Source organism: Peromyscus eremicus, chromosome 17 (assembly GCF_949786415.1).
Source record: "Peromyscus eremicus chromosome 17, PerEre_H2_v1, whole genome shotgun sequence".
Classification (NCBI taxonomy): domain Eukaryota; kingdom Metazoa; phylum Chordata; class Mammalia; order Rodentia; family Cricetidae; genus Peromyscus; species Peromyscus eremicus.
In genome coordinates, this window is record NC_081433.1 from 55,958,493 (window position 1) to 55,979,418 (window position 20,926).

At 44.8% G+C, this 20,926-nt stretch overlaps 1 protein-coding gene across 1 annotated transcript in view; it reads right to left on the minus strand.

Annotated features, from left to right (window-relative positions):
- Positions 1–20,926, minus strand: part of Csgalnact1 (chondroitin sulfate N-acetylgalactosaminyltransferase 1) — a 332,858-nt gene that overhangs the window by 83,013 nt on the left and 228,919 nt on the right. The window contains exon 6 of the mRNA XM_059244472.1: positions 1,202–2,124. Coding sequence (XP_059100455.1) covers positions 1,202–1,829 — 628 coding nt within the window. The 5' untranslated portion in view covers positions 1,830–2,124. The remainder of the gene's footprint in view (positions 1–1,201; positions 2,125–20,926) is intronic.

The following is a 20,926-nucleotide window of genomic DNA, read 5'->3' on the forward strand; positions in this document are numbered from 1 at the left end:
GTGATGGTAGTGTGGTCTCGGGGGATCGAACTCAGGTCCTTACACTTCCAATGCAAACATTTGATCATTTTAGCTGTCACCCTTGCCTGTGAGGATTTTTGACTGAAGAGAAACTGTCTTTCCTGGGGGCAATGGTATGGTTTCCCGACAGAAAAGGTAACAATTAAAAAGACACAGCTGTATTGTGGGCCATGTTGAAGAAGATTCTATCCAGAAGTCGAGTAATGGAACTAGATGCCCTCAATGGCTTATCCCAAATGAGCAGATGTTTCTGAACCAGTAATAATGCGCCCATTAATAAGATACCAACAAGTCTTCCAAGACAGTAGATAAGGAGAGTGTCTCCTAAAGAATCAAACACAAACACTGTCAGTCCCAGACTGACTTGTGCCGATGCAAACAGTGAGCCTCCCTTCTCCTCTCCATCAGCCATAACCTTCGGCACGTGACACTCAAAGCTCAGGCTTCTTGGGTTCAAATCCTGGCTCTGTCAATTTGTCATCTGTAGCACCAGCATTTCCCTTAATTAATAAGTACTTCCTAACAGGGTCCTGCTGAACACAAAGAGTCCATGCAGCAGTCTTCCCACAGGCTCTGGCTCATGTAAATGCTTTGCTCTGTGTTTTCTTCTGGGTCTCATAGCCCAACCCCATTCCTACAAGTGTCTAGGGTAAAGGACACAACGGAGGTACTCGTACATTCTATCTGGGTTTCAGAGTTTTATATCTATCTTCTGTTTTATCTCTTTTCTTTTGTGGGAGAGGGTGGGTGTGTCTGATAATGTGCACACGTGAGTTTGCCTGCGGAAACCGGAGGATGACAATGGGTGTCTTCCTCAGCTGTTCTCCACCTGATCCTTCCACACAAGGTCTTTGATTAAAACTGAGCTGCCTATCTGGATGCAGAGAACCTGAACCCCAAGTCTTCGTGCCTTCCAGGCAAGTACTTTGCCCTCCAAAGCATGAAGTGTTACCTTCTTCTAACACAGAACAACTAAACTGTGTTTAGTGCAGTTTCCAACAGAAAGTGAGGAGAAGCAAGAGTTTCCCGGAAAAAGAAACAAACTCTCCAATACACCTTTGGTGTCTCCCTCACGAAACTCGCCACCAGTCACCCCAGAGATCTACCTAGGCTCTGAGGTACTTCAGAAGTGTTTTCTCAGTCCCCCTCCCCGCACCCCCAAATCTCCAAGCATGCCAACCTTCTATGAAGTCCGCAGCCGTGTAAGGACGCTGGTGTGGGCTGCTGTCCACAGGGCTGTTCAGACTCTCTAGGGCTGATTCGACAGCTTCCACCAGCTCATCGCGCTTGTCCTTCCTCACCGGCTTCTCCTCAGGGTGGCGGGTCAGGCCAGTTTCCAGCTGGTACACTTTCTGCAGGGTGAAGCTATCGAAAGGCACAGCAGCATACTCGGTGGCCAGCTTGACACCTGCATGGACCTCGGCCTTGTCCACCTGGCCGCGCAGGAAGGCCAGCAGATCGGCTTGGGTTTTGGGTGCAGGGTCCCAGCCTGAGCGCAGGCCCGTGGCATCACTGGCCTGGTCCTGCCCTTTGCGGAGCTGCTCACTGCGTGCCTGCAGTTCATCCTTGAGCTGTGCGATCTGTCGCTTAAGGCTATTCACATAGTTGCGATGCTGTTCCTCACGTTCTTGCAGCACCGCTTGGTAGCCATCTTTGCCTGTGGGACCATTGGCCCGTGGCAGTCCCAGCTGCTCCTGGTCGCCTTTTGGGGTGCAGGCTAACATGTAGAGGACAGAGATGGCACAGCAGAGCAGCACCAGCAGAATCACTACCCGAGAAATCCACCCCAGCAGCCCACGACGGACCATCCTCACTCAGGTGCAGGCCATGCGTCCAGCGTGTGCAGCATCCCAGGGCGCCGGAAAGGCCCCCGCACAAGGGCTTTCCTGATTAGACCACAGTGCCTCTGAAGTCCCCTGGACCAATTTTATCCATTTCCTTCTAGAACGCGGCCTGACTTTGGAAGTCAACCATTACACAGGACCGCTGTCCTGCTTCAAAGGGAAGATCTTCTAGGCAGAAACAACCAGTTAAATGGGACCTCCAAGTTCTTTCATTTGTTCCCATCATAGCCTTCCTGATGCACCGAAGACGAGGGGAAACCTGAGAAGACACAAAGGACAGGGACCCTTAGTGTTTCCACTCAGACTTGAACTTTTCCCACTCAGGATCTCTTTTCACCTGAGAAATTTTCACTTGATCCAAAGTATATAGGTATATAAAATAAGCACACAAGTCAAGTATTTAGTCACCACAAATCATACATTTATTTTAAAGCAATTCTTTTATATACATACAATTTCAACATTTATTGAAGATTAAGCAAATGTGCATATCAATGAGGTGTATGTGATTACCTGATATAATTCAATCTTGGCTGAATATTTGATACTGCAGGATGGAAAACTCATCTTCCTCATTTTGCAGAACTGATCAATATTTTTATTCTATAATCACCAATGCTAAGAAAAGCACTTTGCATAAATATGTAATGAAAAACAGTACAAGTCTATTTAAAGCATTTTCAGAAATTGTTGAAAATGCTGCCCTGATCCCAAGTCAACATTTGTTTAGCCATTATTTATGAAACCCTAGCAGAAAACTCATACAGAAATTATTTAAACCAAATATTTCAACCCAATCAAATCCAAGATACACTAATTTGATACTTACATTCTGAGGAACAGCAGAAGGAAAACACTAAAAGTCTTTGTTTACTACAATCAAGCCATCATGTATCTACCAGAGTAGAAAAATTTGCATGGGCAATAAATACACTGCAGTTCATAATTCCGGACTGAGGTGTTTTGGGCATTCACTGTTGTTGTATGGTATAATAGTATGTGCAGTGCAAAGTGCACATGTTTTGTCTTGAGAATCAAGGCTTCCATGAAGTCTCCCAGTGCAGCTTGGGTGAGTACTGCTAGAAACACATGGATTCATCAGGCATTTGATTTTAAAGCAGTTCTGGTCACTGTATATTCAGAAACCTTACAGTTGCTGAATTTCTCATGAACCCCACATTCAGTTACATGAAGTTGCAGTCCACTGCTTAAGACACCAAGGGCTCATTCACTATGGCAATCAATAGTCAATTGACTGCCCTCCCAAGATTTATTGGAATTTTTATGGCAGATAATTAAGTATAAGTGTGTTTGTATATCAGAACACAATGCGCATCAAAGGAAACATGAAAAGATGGGTGGGAACCACTGCTAAATGCAGACAGTACTTCTGCTGAGAACTGAGACTAATTTTTTGACTCATCTCTATTTCTCTGTATGTTGGAGTTCCTCACGATGACAATGAGGAACTTTATTTTATTTTATTGTTATTTTAATGAACAAAAGCAAAACTTCAATGACACTGAAAGTACTGGTGGCAGACTTCTCCATCAGTGCTGTCCAGCAGGAAGAGGACTGCAGTCACGTGTGTATACCTCTGAGGCAGGCCCAGTGGCCATCAGAATAGACGTTGAGCTTTCTGAACAAGTAGGGAAGTATCCAGAAGTTCAAACACAAATACAAAGAGGGATTCTACGACAGCTGTCCCACCAAATCTCCAGTCATTCCTGCAAGTGGCAACGAGGAGTTTACCACAGCCAGGCATGGGTGAGGAGAGCAGGGATGAGATGCTATCTTGTCAGGACTCAAGTTCTAGGCATACCTCTTCCAGCCTACATGAGGACTTCTGTGTCTCCCCCTAACACCTAATCCTTGTAATAAAGGGGAGCAAGCCACACTCACCGTCTCCATGTCCCCAAGGCCACTCTTTCTCCCTCCTCTGCCACAGACAACATCTCTTGACACATTAATTTTGAAGTGTTCCCCCCTTTTTTAAATCATCCTTGTATTCATAGCCATAAATTAATCAATGAACCAATAAAATTAGATGAAATAAATATTTTTGTTTAGGGATATCTTTACAAAACCTTACTTGTGTATCTTTACATACCAGGTCTCTTAAAATCAAGGAGGACCTGCACTTTGCTGCTTTATGAAAATGGCATTTTCAATAATCCCTATAATGATGAAATAATTTTTACAGTATCCTTTCTCAACCTCAGCAGTCTCGGTTCTGGGCCAGTAATGACTTCTTTTCCTAGTGCTGTGTCCCAGTCTTGATGGGAAGAAAGAGTCCAGGCAAATTGCACCTCCAGCTCCCGTGGTGGAAAGAGGTTCCACTGACATTCTCTGCACTCAAGCATGAAGGTGATCCAGGCTCACTGTCCTGTCCTGAAGGTATTGTGCACCTGCTATATTCAGTGTTCACACAGGGGAGGTCCTCTAGCACTGCCCAGGAGACAAGCCTCTTATCAATGTCCCCACACCACCAGAAGTGTAAAAGTTTAATATGTAACGTTTTCTCTCTGATATATTCTCTAGTATTTCGATAGCCCCAAGGAGTCTCTCAACTATAATTTAGAACAATACATGGTTATTAGTATAAGGTTTAAAGTGCATGATTGCCCTTGGAAGCCTTTTATGTCTGATGAAAATCTCGGGATTTGTATAATTACTATAATTCTGTGATTAAAACCATCTTGGTTTTGATTTTCAGGCACCTTGCTGTTTTTAATGAAATCTCTCAGACGAGTTCATTATAGCCAAGTATTAAATTATCAGTGAGGACATGTTATCACATTATTCTGCCATTTTAAAGACTTTTATTTTAAATACGTTGTCATTACAGACAAAATAAAAAATCAAAAAATAAAGAAAGGAACATTCAACACAATTTATTGTGCTGTGAAAACTTAAGAGATGCAATCATGCTAACAAATTTTAATGGAATAAATGTTTCATTTGCATAATGGATTGAAGTCATGTTGGTTTAACTGAAGCAATGCATTAAGACTATGGTTAAGAAAATTAAAACTAGGGCAGTGATAGTACATGCCTTTAATCCTTGTGCTCCAAAGGCAGAGACAGGCAGATCTCTGAATTTGAGTCCAGCCTAGTCTACAGTGCATTCGAGGCCAGCCAGGGCTATGTAGATAGACCCTGTCTCAAACAACGAAGACTAGCAGAAAATTAAAACCATAGGCTATCTGTTGTACCCATAAGTCCTTTGCTTACAAGTATTGGGGTTTGCAGTGAGATGAGTCAGTGGGTAAAGGCACCTTCCGCCAAGCCTGGACCTGATTAGTTTGATGCCGTGGACCCATGTTGTAGAATGAGGAAACCAACTTTCTTGTATGTGTATACACACACACACACACACACACGCACGCACGCACGCACGCACACGCACACGCACACACACATGCACACGCACGCAGGCACGCAGGCACGCATGCACACACGCACACATGTAGTGGGTAGCCATTCCAGCTTTGACCTGGAAGTTCCAATCCCCACTGAGGCTTCAGTAACAGTCAAGCCTACAAGGCGGGCCTGAGAGAGGATGCTGGAGACCCAAGATCCAGATGCGCCAGCTCTCTTGGTTCCTGGACCCTGGACACAGGAACCGAGCAGAGTTCTCCAGAGAGCACCACTGGACTGTGCCACACCTTTCCCAGACCCTGTTACCTATCCCTTCACTTGTGAGTTATCCCACAAAATAAACCTCCCTTTTAACTACGTGGAGTGGCCTTAATAATTTCACCAATACACACACATATAAAATATGTTCTAAAGTCTAGTCAGTTTAACTTTGGAAATTCATTAGGTTATCTGGACTCCACTCATGAGAGAAAAAGAGGAAAAGGAGCCAAGGGAACCAAGATTATCTTGTGAAACAACAGACTTTTTCAATTTAAGTCAGCAAACCAAGTAACAGGTTTCGTTGCCACATTTTCACGCATACCTGGTTTTGCTTGATTTCCCCCAATCACTCACGACCCCAGCTTGCTGCTCCTCTCCCCACTGTGGCCCCCAGTCTTCCCCTTTCCGGTCACACACCGCATGCGCTCTAGCACCCTGCCCGCCCTTCATTAAAATGTGTTTAAATGGCTACACTACCAAAATTAATGTGCAGAATCAAGTTCTATCAAAACTCAAATGACATTCCTCGTAGAATTAGTGTGTGTGTGTGGGGGGGGTGGAAATCCTAAACTTCGTACGCGAACACAGAGATCACGGATGGCCAAGCAATCCTGTGCCAGAAGAATGGTGCCGTAATTACCGCAACACGCGACTTCAAACTGTTGTCCAGAGCCACAGTGACAAAGACCACATGAGGCTCACACAAGCACAGACGTGCAAGCCACGGAACACAAACGACCCGGAAATAAACCCTCACAGCTACGGACACCAAATTTTTGACAAAATTGTCACGAACATCCCCTGGAAACACCTATCTTATTTAATTAAACGATGCAGGCAAAACCAGACATTGACATGAAGAAGAAAGAAATTGTATGGGTGTCTCTCAGCCTGTACAAAAATCGGTTCAAAGTGGACATTAAGTTAAAGTGAACAGACATCAAATTAAAACCTGAAATGATGAAATCACTAGAAATAAACATAGAAAACAAGACACAGGTATAGGGAAGAAAAAAATCTGGATAGGATCCTGAAAGCACGAAAATAGCCTTAAGAATTGACAGCTATTATTATGTGGAATTAGAAACTTCTTCACTGCAAAGGAAATTCTCAGCAGAGTGAACAGACTACAGAATGGAAGCACAGACATTTAGAGAGAACAAAACAGGATACCAAAGCCTGCTGCCAAAGAGTCGGCAATTCTTTTTTCTTTGTAAAATGTTGGGAGCAGACAATGCATCAGAAACAACATTCTGCACCCTTGAGCAGACAAAATATTTCCTAATGTTTCTAGGAATCGAATCTGCAATCAAACATAGTAACTGGTGATGGTGCCGAGGCTGATACTCTGTAGATGAGTATTTGCTTGCTACAGTTAGGAAACACTGGTCCTCCCCGCTCTTGCTTCTGTGGAAAACCCAGACAGTTTACTTAGCCCCACAGTAAGTGACAGGGGGGTCACTTTACCACCTCTGCCCGCTTCAGAAAAGACAATCCAGCAAGACACAGGTGGACTAGTGGGTCTATGAAGGCACAGCACCCTCTCTGGTCTTGGCAGAGGAGTTGGAGCATTAGATTTAACGTATATAAAGTGTTTACTCTCTCGCAGATGGAAAGTACCATGTAATTACCAAGAACTACTACACTTTCCAGATGACAGTAAAAATATAGCTTTATGAGATCACAGTCACACTGTGCTATTGTTTGAAAAACACAGGGAACTCAGCTTTCCAGCCTAGCGAATTCTCTCGTGAAATCTCTGGGACAGGGAGGGAACGTGGAGGAAGAAGACATCCCTGTCATTAACTGATTTGGGATGCTTGGGTGAAAAGAAGTGGGTACTTGGGGTTTATTATTGTCAGAAATCCTCAAGTTTGTCAAGCTTGCTGACACTTACATGTTTATTCACTCAGCCTCATTGATGGCTTTTACCCAACACTTTCTCCCTCCTGGCTAGCCCCCAAGGATGAGTCTGAGATGTGCCAAATATTGCCACTGTATTTACCAAAAGCCACATCTTGCCACTGTACTTACCAATTGGACTGACAGAAACACGAAACACAATACCATTCTTATGAGCTTTGCTGTCATTCTTAAGAGCTCTGAGCATGGCATCATTTGGGGGAGAGGCTTCTCCATAGTCTCCTGTGAAGTGTGCGAGCCTGTTGACTAGGACCAGGCTCTCACACTCAGAGTGTTCTCATTGAGGGTGAGGCTCTATCCCTCCACATTAGAATAACCCTAAGAGCTTTATAACTGCAAGACACAGCTAGGGGGTGCTTAAGGAATTGGCAGCTCTTCCTGAGTTTTGAAGACAGGCATTCTGGAGGACATGTGGGCCCATGCCAAGGAATCTAGCAACGGAATGAGTTTCTCCAGACTCCCAGTAGGAGGTGGACAACAGCTCTGACAACCCACCCAGACTAAGGAACATCTGGGGACTTCCCCAGGTGAACACAGCAGTGACCCAACAACATTAGTTTCGGTTCGTTCTTTCTAGGATTGTCTTTATATATAAACAAACAGACAACCCATCCTCCCAGAAATAGCAGGTGAGAGGCTGGCAGACGACTCTGTTGGGAAAGTGTCTGCTGTACAGGCATGAGGACCTGAGTCGGACTCCCAGCCCTCAAGTGAAAAGCTTGGTGTAGCCCTGGGAAGGCATAAACAGGAAGATCTCTGGGGCTTGCTGGCCAGCCAGTCTAGCCTAATTTGTGAGTCTCAGGCCCCAGTGAGGGACCTTGTATTATAAAGGTGGATGCATGACTCCTGACATTCAAGGTTGCTGGCTCTCTGACTTCTAAACAGACACAGACACAGATGCTGATGCACACGCAGATGCACACACACATACACACCCACCCACACCCACCCCACACACGGGGTGGGTGGAGAGGGAGGAAGAGAGAACAAATGAGTTAAGTACAAATTCCATCTTTAGTCAGTTTGTAGGAACTGATATCTTTTCTTTTTTTTTTTCTTTTTTTTTCTTCCCCCTCCCGCCCCCCTCACCTTCCCCCCAGGCCGCCCCCCCCATTCCAATCTCCTCCAGGGCAAAGCCTTCCCCACAGACTGAGATCAACCTGGTGGACTCAGTCCAGGTAGGTCCAGTCCCCTCCTCCCAGGCCGAGCCAAGGGACCCTGCATAGGCCCCAGGTTTCAAACAGCCGCCTCATGCAATGAGCACAGGACCCGGTGCCACTGCCTGGATGCCTCCCAAACAGATCAGGCCAATCAACTGTCTCACCCACTCAGAGGGCCTGATCCAGTTGGTGACCCCTCAGCCATTGGTTCATATTTCATGTGTTTCGGTTCTTTGGCTATTTGTCTCTGTGCTTTATCCAACCTTGGTCTCACCAATTCTCGCTCATATAAACCCTCCTCATTCTCGCTAATTGGACTCCCAGAGATCCACCCGGGGCCTAGTCATGGATCTCTGCATCCAGATCCCTCAGTAGTTGGATGAGGTTTCTAGCACGACAATTAGGGTGTTTGGCCATCCCATCACCAGAGTAGGTCAGTTCGGACTGTCTCTCGACCATTGCCAGCAGTCTGTTGTGGGGGTATCTTTGTGGATTTCTGTGGGCCTCTCTAGCACTTTGTTTCTTCCTATTCTCATGTGGTCTTCATTTACCATGGTCTCCTATTCTTTGTTTTCCCTCTCTGTTGTTGATCCAGCTGGGATCTCCCACTCACCCAAGCTCTCTTTCCCTCGACCCTCGCTCTTCACTACCCCCACTCATGTCCAGGCTGTTCATGTAGATCTCATTCCATTTCTCTGTCATTGGGCGATCCCTGTGTCTTTCTTGGGGTCCTGTTTTCCAGGTAACCTCCCTGGTGATGTGAGTAGCAGTCCAGTCATCCTTGTTCCACATCTAGTATCCTGCTATGAGTGAGTACATACCATGTTTGTCTTTCTGAGTCTGGGATACCTCACCCAGGATGATTTTTTCTAGATCCATCCATTTGTCTGCAAACCTCATGATGTCATTGTTTTTCTCTGCTGAGTAGTATTCCATTGTGTATATGTACCACATTTTGTTTATCCATTCTTCAGTTGAAGGGCATCTAGGTTGTTTCCATGTTCTGGCTATTACAAACAATGCTGATATGAACATAGCTGAACAAGTGCTCTTGTGGTGTGGTTGAGCATTCCTTGGATATATGCCTAAATAGAACACCAGTAGCACAGACACTGAGAGAAACAATCAATCAATGGGACCTCTTGAAACTGAGAAGCTTTTGTAGAGCAAAGGATACGGTCAACAAAGCAAAGCGACAGCCTACAGAATGGGAAAAGATCTTCACCAACCCCACATCTGACAGAGGACTGATATCCAGAATATATAAGGAACTCAAGAAATTAGACATCAAAATGCCCAACAGTCCAATTAAGAAATGGGCTATAGAACTAAACAGAGAATTCTCAACAGAGGAAACTCAAATGACTGAAAGACATTTAAGGAATTGCTCAACATCCCTAATCATCAGGGAAATGCAAATCAAAACAACTCTGAGATACCACCTTACGCCTGTCAGAATGGCTAAGATCAAAAACACTGAAGACACCTTATGCTGGAGAGGATGTGGAGCTAGGGGAACTCTCCTCCACTGCTGGTGGGAATGCAAGCTTGTACAACCACTTTGGAAATCAATATGGCGCTTTCTTAGAAAATTGGGAATCCATCTCCCCCAAGATCCAGGAACTGATATCTTTTCAAAGAACTATAATTTGAACCCCAAACAGACGAATGCTATTAAAACAGATGTAAAGTATCCGTGCCTATTCACATCTATTATTATTATGTCAGAGTGAGAATGAGCCCTAAGAAAATAACTAAAAATTAATAAAACTGGGGTGGGGCAGTGATAGGAATGATTAATATCGGTTAAGATATTCCAGTACCATTACCATTCAGCTCCCAGGTGATGAAACCAAACAGAGCCTACAAGCTGCCCCAGAGATGCAATAGATATTAGAATTTCTGTACTCGGGCCGGGCATCGCTATTAGGAAAGGTGTTGACATTTCCTTCTCAGTAGACTTTTTGGTCACGAGAGCTATGCACCATGACAGAACACCTGCAAAGGTCTATTTGTGTCTACAAGAAGCTCATAAATCATGAAGGACTCCAGGACAAGTCCTGTGGATAAAATGCTGTCAGATTCTGTAGCACACAGAAAAGATGGTGGGTTTGTGAAGAGACCAGGTCAGGCAGCAGAGTGCTGCATAATGAGAGGCCTTGTGAGTGATAAAGGGAACCATTCAAGGAGAGGCAATAAATCCAAGAAGACCTCTCCACCCCATGTGCAGGCAAGCCAGGAGATGGAGGAAAGAAACAGGCAGTGTCTGCTGGGTCAGGAAGTGGTAGGCCGAAGCCCAACACCACCGTGCCAGTCAGCTCCACTCCGGAGTGTACAGCAAGCTCTTTGATCGCCAGGAAGCAAATGAGGCCCCAGGCAAAGGACCAACTGTACCAATAGAACGTACACCAAATCACATCTCAGGGATAAACACAACATCCCAGGTAAGCTTGGAAAGGAGAGTATCTAAGGATTCTCATTCTTATTCGGGGTTTGCAAATGCTCTCCAAAATGGATATAATCTAATGTCAGTTGAGCTTAGACACTTAGAATCCTCTTCACCTCAAAGCCTCGCTTGAATTCCTGTATGTGGGGTGTGTGTCCTGTATGTGCCCTCTTCCAAGATGACCTTTCAAGACTACTATATCCTAGTACTCCCACAATCATCTGATCTGTCCCACACGTACTTGCTGTTTGAAGTGAGTCACCAGCCAAACAGGGCAGAAAAGGTGATGTCGCATTTGTCACATTATGTCTTAATAGACAGCAGCTTCTACTTTGGGTATTCTCTCTCCCATGTTCTCTCTCCTGTGTTCTCTCTCTCTCTCCCTCCTGCCCTCCCAACCTCCCCCCTCCACAATGTATTCTTCCTTCCTTCTTTTCAGGAGGCCCACTGGGACAGAGCATGAGGTGATAAACTGAAACCTCCAGGCAATATCCAGTGGGGAACTGAGACGGGCCAGCCAGTGGGGATAGATACGGATTCCTCAGCCATAGACAAACCTTGAATCGACAGGAGCATGACAGCTTCAAGGCCACCTCACGAGAGACGGAACCAGACCACCGAGTTAAGCAACTACTCCCAAGCTCTTGTGAGACGTGATAAGTCCCTAAGCTTTAAACTTCCAGGTCTGGGGATAATTTGTTATGTATAACTAGAGAGTTGATGCATAGAATTACAGGCTTGAAAACTCACACAAAATGGAAACTCACAAACAGCATGTTTTTTGGTTTTTTTACTTTGTGATATGTTTTTAGCATGCTTATTTCCTATGATATAGTAATCTTATGTGGTCAGAAAGGTGCTACTGTAATCACACCTCCATTTGGAAACAGAAGACTCAAAGAAGCTGTTAGCCTGCCCTCACAACCCAAAGCCAAATGGCTGGCACCCAAATCCTTCTCTGATGTGAATCTCAATGTCCTCTCTGCCACAGCACATGTTTCCAAAGCCCAAGATTTCACTGGCAAGCAATTTGTGTTTATGACAAACCAGCTCTCTTTTATTTTTGACATCAAGGGGAACATGTGGGGAAGTAGAAAACTCAAAGTTGAATTTAATAATGTTCTAGGGGCACCCTGTCCAAAACCCTGGAGTCAACAATGGAGTATTGCTTAGAAGTAGGTGACTATCATGAGCCGCAGGTCACATGACTCAAGGCTGCTGGAGCACGCCAAAAGTGCCTCTGTGCCTAGTATAAAGTGGCACCAAACTCCCCTGTGGTGCTCAGAAGAGACATGCAGAAACCATCCCTGGGCCAATCTGTTCTATCATCTTTTGCTTTTGACTTGTCGCTGAGGACACGTGGTTCCTCTTTATCATGTAGGACAGAACAGCTCCCACAGCGGAGTTTTCTCTTCCACTTCCCACCATCTCCTGTTAGACACTGCACTGACCCCCCCCCCCCAGCCTAACAGCAGGAACGGAGAGCCTGAGACACAGCAGAAGAAGCCAGTATGGCTCAGTAAAGGATGGAAAAGGTCTCTGTAGAAGAAAGCAATGGGAGAGTCAACTGAAGTCAGATAAAAAGAAACCTTTATTAGGGTTGAAAGACCCTAAAGTTTCCAGATGCTGCTCTCAGTGCATGCACGTGTGCACATAAAAATGCATGTTTGCATCTGCATTTTCAAGAAATAAGAGTACTCAACCACCCTAGCAACTGTTGTATTGCATTTATAATAATCTGCATGGTATGCATACTTAATTAGTTCAAGGCCAAGAGTACTTTCACAGTAGGTAAAATAATCTGAAAACAGACAGATGCCTTATTATTTTCCCAGTCCAACTGAAAGCTTCATCAAGGCCTTCTCAGTTCCCCACACCTCCTTCTGGATTACAGGTGTTGATGCTCCATGGAGTCATTGGTCAGCGTATAGATATGTGCCAAGTGCTTTAGCCTTAGGTGTGCCCCGGAAAGAGACTGCAGAAGTGGCTGTCGGGAGGGATGTACATCAGCTACCACCGAGTAAATTAAGAGATGCTTAAGCCAAATCTCAGCGAGACATGAGCTTTTCAGAGAAAAATCAACAATCAATCACCAAGCATTGCACCTTGGCTGTGACAGAGTCTAAGACACTCTTTGACTCTCTCTAGGGACAACACCAGGCCACTTAACACAGAGCAGTGGCTCCGACCTCACATTGAGAAGGGTCTATGTAGTCTGTTACCTCCCCCTTAGCACCAGTAGAGAACAGACACCCCTAAACTTACACACACACACACACACACACACACACACACACACACACACACACGTGCATATAGGTGCCTGTATATGCATATACACATGTGTGGGAACCAGAGGTTGACTTAGGACATCTTCCCCAACTTCTTTATACCTTGTTTTTGAGATAGGTTTTGCCTGAACCCAGCACTCACCAATTTGGCTAGACTGGCTAGCCAGTCACAAAGACCTGCATATGCTCACCCCTGCAACCCTGGGGTTACAGACACGTGGACCCATGCCTGGCTCATGCTTGCATGGTAGGCATTTTACTAATAGAGCCATTCCCCTAGCTCAGTAAGTAGCTTTTGAATAAGTAATGTATATGTAAATATACTCACTTGTAAGTTACAATCAAGTTTTACAATGTTGTTTTGTGTGTTTACAAAGCAGCATGTCTAAAATAATGATGTATGAAATATTTTAAAACATTTTCTCACAGGTGGACCCACTAAATCCAGGAGTGCTGCTTGAGGTTCTGAGTCACTCATAGAACAGAGTTCCTGCCAGGACTGAGTCTGGAGGCCCAGCAGGCTCTGCTTTGCTCCCTTCCTCTACAGGGAACCTTGGGTTCAGGGGGATGTTCCTGCTCTGGGCTCCGCTGTCTCCTCCCAGGAGTCCCAACACCTGCGGCTCAGCCACACACTTAGACCAGGAGCTCACTTCTCTTCCCTCCTAACTGAGAGGACCCAGACACAGCTTTAAGATGGTTCTCAGGGGTCTGCCCTGTGAGGTTTCCCTGTGTCCGGTCTCTGAGAGCTGGTTCTCAGCACACACATAGCCCAATGGGACTGGCTTACTGCTTACTCCTCAGTTAAGGACTCCCAAGCTTGATGGCGCCCTCCAGCCCCTCCTCTCTAAGCCCATTTCCTTAAATAATCATCCTCTACCACTTTCTCATATGTAGATACAGAACAAGAGAAAGGTAGAAAATAAATTGAGGTTGGCTCATCAGAAAACGAAGGTATACAGATTAATCATGATAATGGCACATACTGCAAAGATATGAAATTCTCCCAGCCACCTTAGCTCTTCTCCCTTTGTGCTTTTAACTTTCCATGTGCTGGTAGATCTTGGTAGAGAAAACTTTCTAGAAGGGGTCCTCTCTGTTGCAAGTATCTTCCATTCCCACCCCTTACCATCTTCATTCAGGCTTCAGGGAGCTTTGAGGCAGTCAATCGGCATAGGCAGCAGATGTGGAGTCAATAGGGTGCAAAGACAGAATAATAGAACCCTACTCAAGGGACCTGGGTAGAATGGAGACCCTCTTTCCAGAAGTAGGATGTCTCAGTCAGAGATGGAAGCTGAGTCAGCTGTGAACCCTTGCAGAAGGATCTGCCTAGCTTGCTTTTTCCTCAGTGCTGTTGGGAGCCACCCTGGCCCTGCGAAACAAGAACCCCTACAGCAAGGCTTCCTACACCCTCCTACTTCTCATAATTACGGCCACTTAGTGAGCACTTACTTTGGGCCAGACACCAGACTAAGCACTTTACAAACATTATCTCATTTAATCCCATGAGGTAAGTCTTATTATGCCAATTAAAGATAAGAAAATTGAGGCTTAGAGCAGCGAAGTGACTTGTCCAAGGTGCACAGCCCGGCACCACTCCAGCTGACTCTCAGCCTCAGTGTGTACCCACTAGACCGTACTGCCCAGCGTCCTCAATAATCCAAACTGCTTGCCGGCACACGCTCCTCATTGCAGACCCAATGCACCTCAGTTTTCCAGTTTCTGAGCTTAGGGCGACACTTTCCATTTACGAGAACTCCCAGCATCCCCAATGAGAGGAGAGTTGTTTCTCTAGTTCGAGCTGTTTGCTTCCCAGTCAGCTGTGATTCACATTTCCATTTTTGTCACTGGCTATCAAACGCACACTCCAATATCAAACATCGTATATCCAAGTATAACGGTGTGAGCCTTTTGGTTATTGTTGCTCCACAATTGGACCCGGGACACGACATCTGCAGTGTTCAAGTGTTTCTGAGCAGAGGCCAGAAGATTATACACGCATATCAAGTTTAAGGCATCTTAATTAAAAGGCACCCTGGCAAGTGGAATTTTTAATTAACTGAGAGACAGTCGTCTCTTCAAAAGTAAAAGAAAACAGCTCTAGGTCAGTGAGCATGGTGACTGGCAGCAACAGGAGCACTCAGATGCCAAGCACTGTGTTCTTTCCTTTCCTCTTGAGAATCAAGCCATGGCCATGGTCACCCACCATGGTGTCGCTTTAGCATCCTTCCTGCAGCCAAAGCCAGCCTGGCGCTGGGGGAGACACAGAGAAGCCAATGCTTAGAGGGATCCAGTCCTGAGATCATGCAGCACGGCTTTCCAGAGAAATTCATGTTGGTTAATTAACATGATTAACATTAGGGGACTAATTAAATGTAAACAATGCTTAGAATCTAGGCAATGCTCGAAGCTATTCAATAAGCACAATGTCATACACAAATTGCAGGTGGAGCTGCTGAGTGCTGAGTGCTAAGTATTAGCCGCAAGGTGAGATCAGAGTGTGAATCACGCTGTGCTGTGCTGTATAGGGTCTGGTTGCTCTGGGCAAAATGTTTTCAATTTCGTTCAGTGAAAAATAACACAGAAAGAAGCAAACTGGAGCTCTTGCTTTTCAGATAAAATGTGCTACAGGTCTTGTCAGCAGAGACAAGGAAAGCGCAGAGTGGGAAACACTGTTGACCAAGGGCCTCAGATCTCCGAGAGCAAAGCAAACTATAGAAAACACTACAATAAAGGTAAAGAAATAAGCCGGCTGAGAGACAAAGAAAGCTACCCCGGGAGTATGGTCTCTTTGGGAGTCTCAGAAAAGGCTTTGCACAGGGCAGTAGGTGAAAGCTGAGCCTCCTGTATTTCTCAGTGAATCATGGAGATTCACTGCACTCCTGTGATACTCTCAATAGCAAGCCACTGATCTCCATTTTCCAAGGCCAGAAAACAGGTTCAGGTGGTTAGGGGGTCTGGCATGCTTTCCAAAGCCCATGTGTTAATATCTTGGTTCTCAGCTTGGCACTATTAGGAGGTACTATAACCTTTAAGAGAAAGAGCCTAGTAGGAGGGCTTCAGGTTGGTGAGGGAGTCACATTCTGAAAGGAGATAATGGAACCTTGATGCTTTCTTCTCTCTTCTGCATCTCAGCCATGAGACTCGTGGTTTTATTCCACTGTGTGGTCTTGACATGTCTCAGCACAGCCCCAAAGCAAAGGGACAATCACACATAAACTGGAGTGTGCAAAACCATTGGCCAAAATCAACCAACTCAATGAGGTGATGATCTCAGGCATCTATCACAGGGACATAAAGCTGGCTATCATATTCCCCAGAAGGATGGAAGGCTTTTGAATTCTAAAATATTACAATGACTTTCTGCAGTCAGCTTTACATTTTAGAGAGCATAGAGAACAACTCAGCGTATACAGAATTAAAAAAACAAAATGATAATATGGGAACATTGTGTGTGTGTGTGTGTGTGTGTGTGTGTGTGTGTATGTATGTATGCATGTATATATGTATGTATGTATGGCAGCGTTCCAAAGCAGGGCAAGAGGGAAGAGCAAAGAAGCCAGGACATCTAGAGATGGGACATAGTGTCCTAACTGAACAGACAACCTACAAATATTAGACCTGGATAGGGCTCACACTTTGACTTAAAGGTGAGCATGGAACATTTTCCGCCTCCATCTTGGGGATCCCTAGGTAGGACACTCTGCTTGGTATAAGCAATGACGACCTGAGAAGGTATGGCCATCTCAGATACCTGTGGCCACATAAGGGTCATGTGTTTTTCTTCTCTGTCTTTAGCATCTGGCATCCCATTCTCCATCCCAGACATCAACCAGCTTATTGGCCCCTCGTTCCATGCTCCAGAACAAACCAACAGGGAACATCCCAAACGGAAGGAGATCAGACCTGCCCTCATGGGTTTTGGAAGAGTTTTGTTAGCTGAGTGACGCGAAAGGGGTGAAGAAGGAAACTGTTGCTGTTAGTCGATACAAAATTAACAGCCTAACATCTCTCTCTTCTCCGCTTCCCCATTTACAAGGCAGCCATCAGCACACAAAGGAGGGGCTTTCTTTTGGAAGGTTGTAATTACCTAAGAGGACTAGAGAAAGTACACATCGTGAAGAATTATTTTAGAAACTCCATAAAAGATGTTTAACAAAGCCACCTCTCTTTGTAGCTTATCTCTGAGAATGGAAACAGAGTCAAAATGTGTAGAAAAGTAATGCTGGGCGGTGGTGGTGCATGCCTTTAATCCCAGAACTTGGGAGGCACAGGCAGGCGGATCTCTGAGTTTGAGGCCAGACTTGTCCTCAGAGTGAGATCCAGGAGAGCCAGTGCTACACAAAGAAACCCTGTTTTGAAAAACCAAAATAGATAGACAGATAGATGATAGATAGATGATTGATAGATAGATAGATGATAGATAGATAGATAGATGATAGATTGTAGAAAAATACAATAGGAAGCCCAACAACAAATAAATGTATTTATATTCCTCTTTGACAAAATAAAATTCAGTATTGCAGACAATATTTACTAATGTCATGGCTCCAGCCCACCCAACCTGAGTGTCTTTCTTTCCTGGTATTGCCTATGACTCCTTCAGTGTCTCACACCGGACTCCTGCCATTAAAGCCCAAGGCCAACTATCTCTGCTCAGAGAGCAAAGATTATGATAGTAGCTGAAAACATTTCATAATATTGTGGTTGCAAACAGAGTTTTCTGAAATAGAAGTTATTGTTTGTACACCCGAAGAGATTGCATACAGCATGTATTTAATGCTTGCTTGTTTTCCAATTCAATACCATTTAACGTTTCCCAAATGTGTTCTCTCTGCATCACCCTTGGGACACTGCATGTGCTTCCTGCCAACTTCACCTTCCTGGCTATGCCGGATGACCTGGACGTCAGAATGACCAACCACAGAAGAGATGGAGTGCGTAAGGGGCAACAGAAGTGTAGTGGGAAAGGGTTACAGCAAAGGACTCCTATACCGTGGTGGGATTTTTAAACTGAAAGTCCACATGATAAGAGTTGACGTTTAGCACATGGGCAGTATGAGAATAAATCAGAGACTGGCATTACGAATAGCAGATCTGCAATCATTACACTATTACAGATAAGGAAGGATTTGAATCAAGGCAATAGGACCAAAGAAAAGGAGAGACGGGGGTCCAGGAGTTATTTCTTGGATACTGTATTAGTTACTGTTCTATTTCTGTCATGAATAAATAAATAAATAAATAGAAGAAAGAATTTGTTTTGGATTATGGTTGCAGAGGGGTAAGAGTCAATCATGGCCAGAAGACAAGGCAACAGGCAGCAGACATGGTGGGCTGGTCCAGGAGCTGAGGGCTCTCATCCTTCACTATAAGCATGGAGCAGAGAGAACTAAGTGGGGGTGGGGCAGGATCTTAAACTCAGCAAGACTGCCCCAGTGACAAGGCTCTTTCTTCAGCTAGGCTCTACCTCCCAAGCCTCCCCAAACAGCACCCCCAACTGGGGGCCAGGTGTAAAAATGTGTGAGTTGATGGGGGACATACTCGCCAGGCCACCACAGACACTATCCACAAGACTAGGAGACTCATTACATGAGGTGACAGACTATCCACGAGAAATGGGGCCTGGGGTCTGGTTTGCGTGACTCAGGAGATGGAGCTCCCATTTTAAACAACAGCACACACATCTGAAGACTCACAAGAAAGGCTAGTGTGGTTTTGGAAGTGCTGATTCTGAACTCGACACAGGGGGTGAAGCTTTGTCAAGAGAGTTCTGCCTATACTCTTCAAACTATCTGCCCAGGGAAGCACCTCCCAATTCTCAACACTAAATAAAACTTCCTGTGTCAATTTGTAGTTTGCTAAGCATTTACATATCTTTTATTTTCTTTTTCCTCAGGATACGGTTTAGCAGTTGAGAGCAGGGTTCCAGGAATCCGGTCATGTGAGACCTGTCTTACTTGGTTTCTCTCTGCCTTTGTCTCCCAAACACTAAAGGGTCTTCCCTGAAGAGGTTTTGTGTTGAAAACTGAGACAGTGCATGCAAAGCACTTGTCATAGCTTTTAGAGCAAAGTCAATTTTCCATCATTGGGAGTTCAACTCGTAATCAATAGGAGACGGGTTGGAATGGCAGGGTCGTCAGGGACAAGAAATGGAATGATGGTTGTACAAAGCGACAGAGCTGGGTAAAAGCATGATGATCACCAGGACCCCAAACTCAAGACCCTGTCCCTCACCTCTAAACTGCACCTTAGAATTTAAATCAAACATTCAACCTTCTGTATTCACTGGTTCCATGTCTGTGGATTCAAACAATAGATTGAAATATTCTTTAAAAGTTGTGCTTATATTGAACAGGCACAGATTATTTTTACTTATTCTTATTCCCTAATCCAGAAAAGGTGTTTAAATAATACATTGTACTAGGTATTCTGAATAATCTAAAATTATTTAAAATATAAGGGAAGGTATTTATTACATGCAAAACATGATGTCATTTTGTAAAAGGGACATAAGCATCTCCAAATTTTGGCATCATTAGAGCCCTAGAGCTAACAGTCTACAGATTCTGAGAGAGATCAGTAACTCATAGCCTTAGAATCCCCCAATCCTAGTTTATTTTTAAAAGGGGAAAGGGAATGAATGGGGGGGGGGGGAAGGAGCGGGCAGGGAAGAGGAAAGGAGAGGGAAGGGAATATGGCTTTTGGTTAGAGGACCAAAGGGAGTCTTATGGTTTCAGGGAGAAAGACAGAGGGAAGATAAGCAGCTAACCTGAAAAGTTCCCCTCACATTCCCATTTGAACAGAATGGTACCCAGGAGACGAAAAGGGCCATGGATGTGAAGGTGCCTGGCGTGGAGGTGGACACAGTGGACCTCAGAACAGTATATGTTATGGCTGTAGACATGAGACTGTAAGCATCAAGCAAGTTTTTCTGCACCTGAGAACTCACTAGACGCCTAGGCATGGTTCCACTGAACGCTCACTGCCCAGCAGCAGCAGACAGCAAGTAACATGGGTGGAATCTCAGTCTCCAGCATACTTCTGAATTGCAATTTGTCAGCAGGTCAAAACGACATGATTGATTGGCCAGTGTTCTTACTTCAGCTGCTACTACTACACATATTCCCAGGGTTCAGAACGACCTTAGGCTTTCCCAACTAAGCATCCAGATGTGTGCAGGAAGAGAAAGGATTCTTTGATCCCTTCTTTCAACAGCATGTCACTCCCCTAGTTATGAGTCTCACTGAAAAGCTTCTTCTCAGGGTGGACATAAAATGCTTCCACATGAAAAATAAAATTGGAAAATGGTCCTTTGATTATATACATGAAACTGCAATGATTGTTGAAATTAGAACTGCTTTTGAATAATCTCCAAGGAACAAAATAATGAAACATTCTATCTCATGCTGGAGTGACTAACCTTGTAGCAGGCGACTGAGGAAAGCAAGGGACAGGCTCTGAAGTCACGGCATGCTCATCACCCCACCCACACTTACTGAAAGATGCTATGTGGGAGTGTGTGTGTGTGTGTGTGTGTGTGTGTGTGTGTGTGTGTTTATACAGTTGTACATACGTAGAGACAATCTTGGTCATCATTCC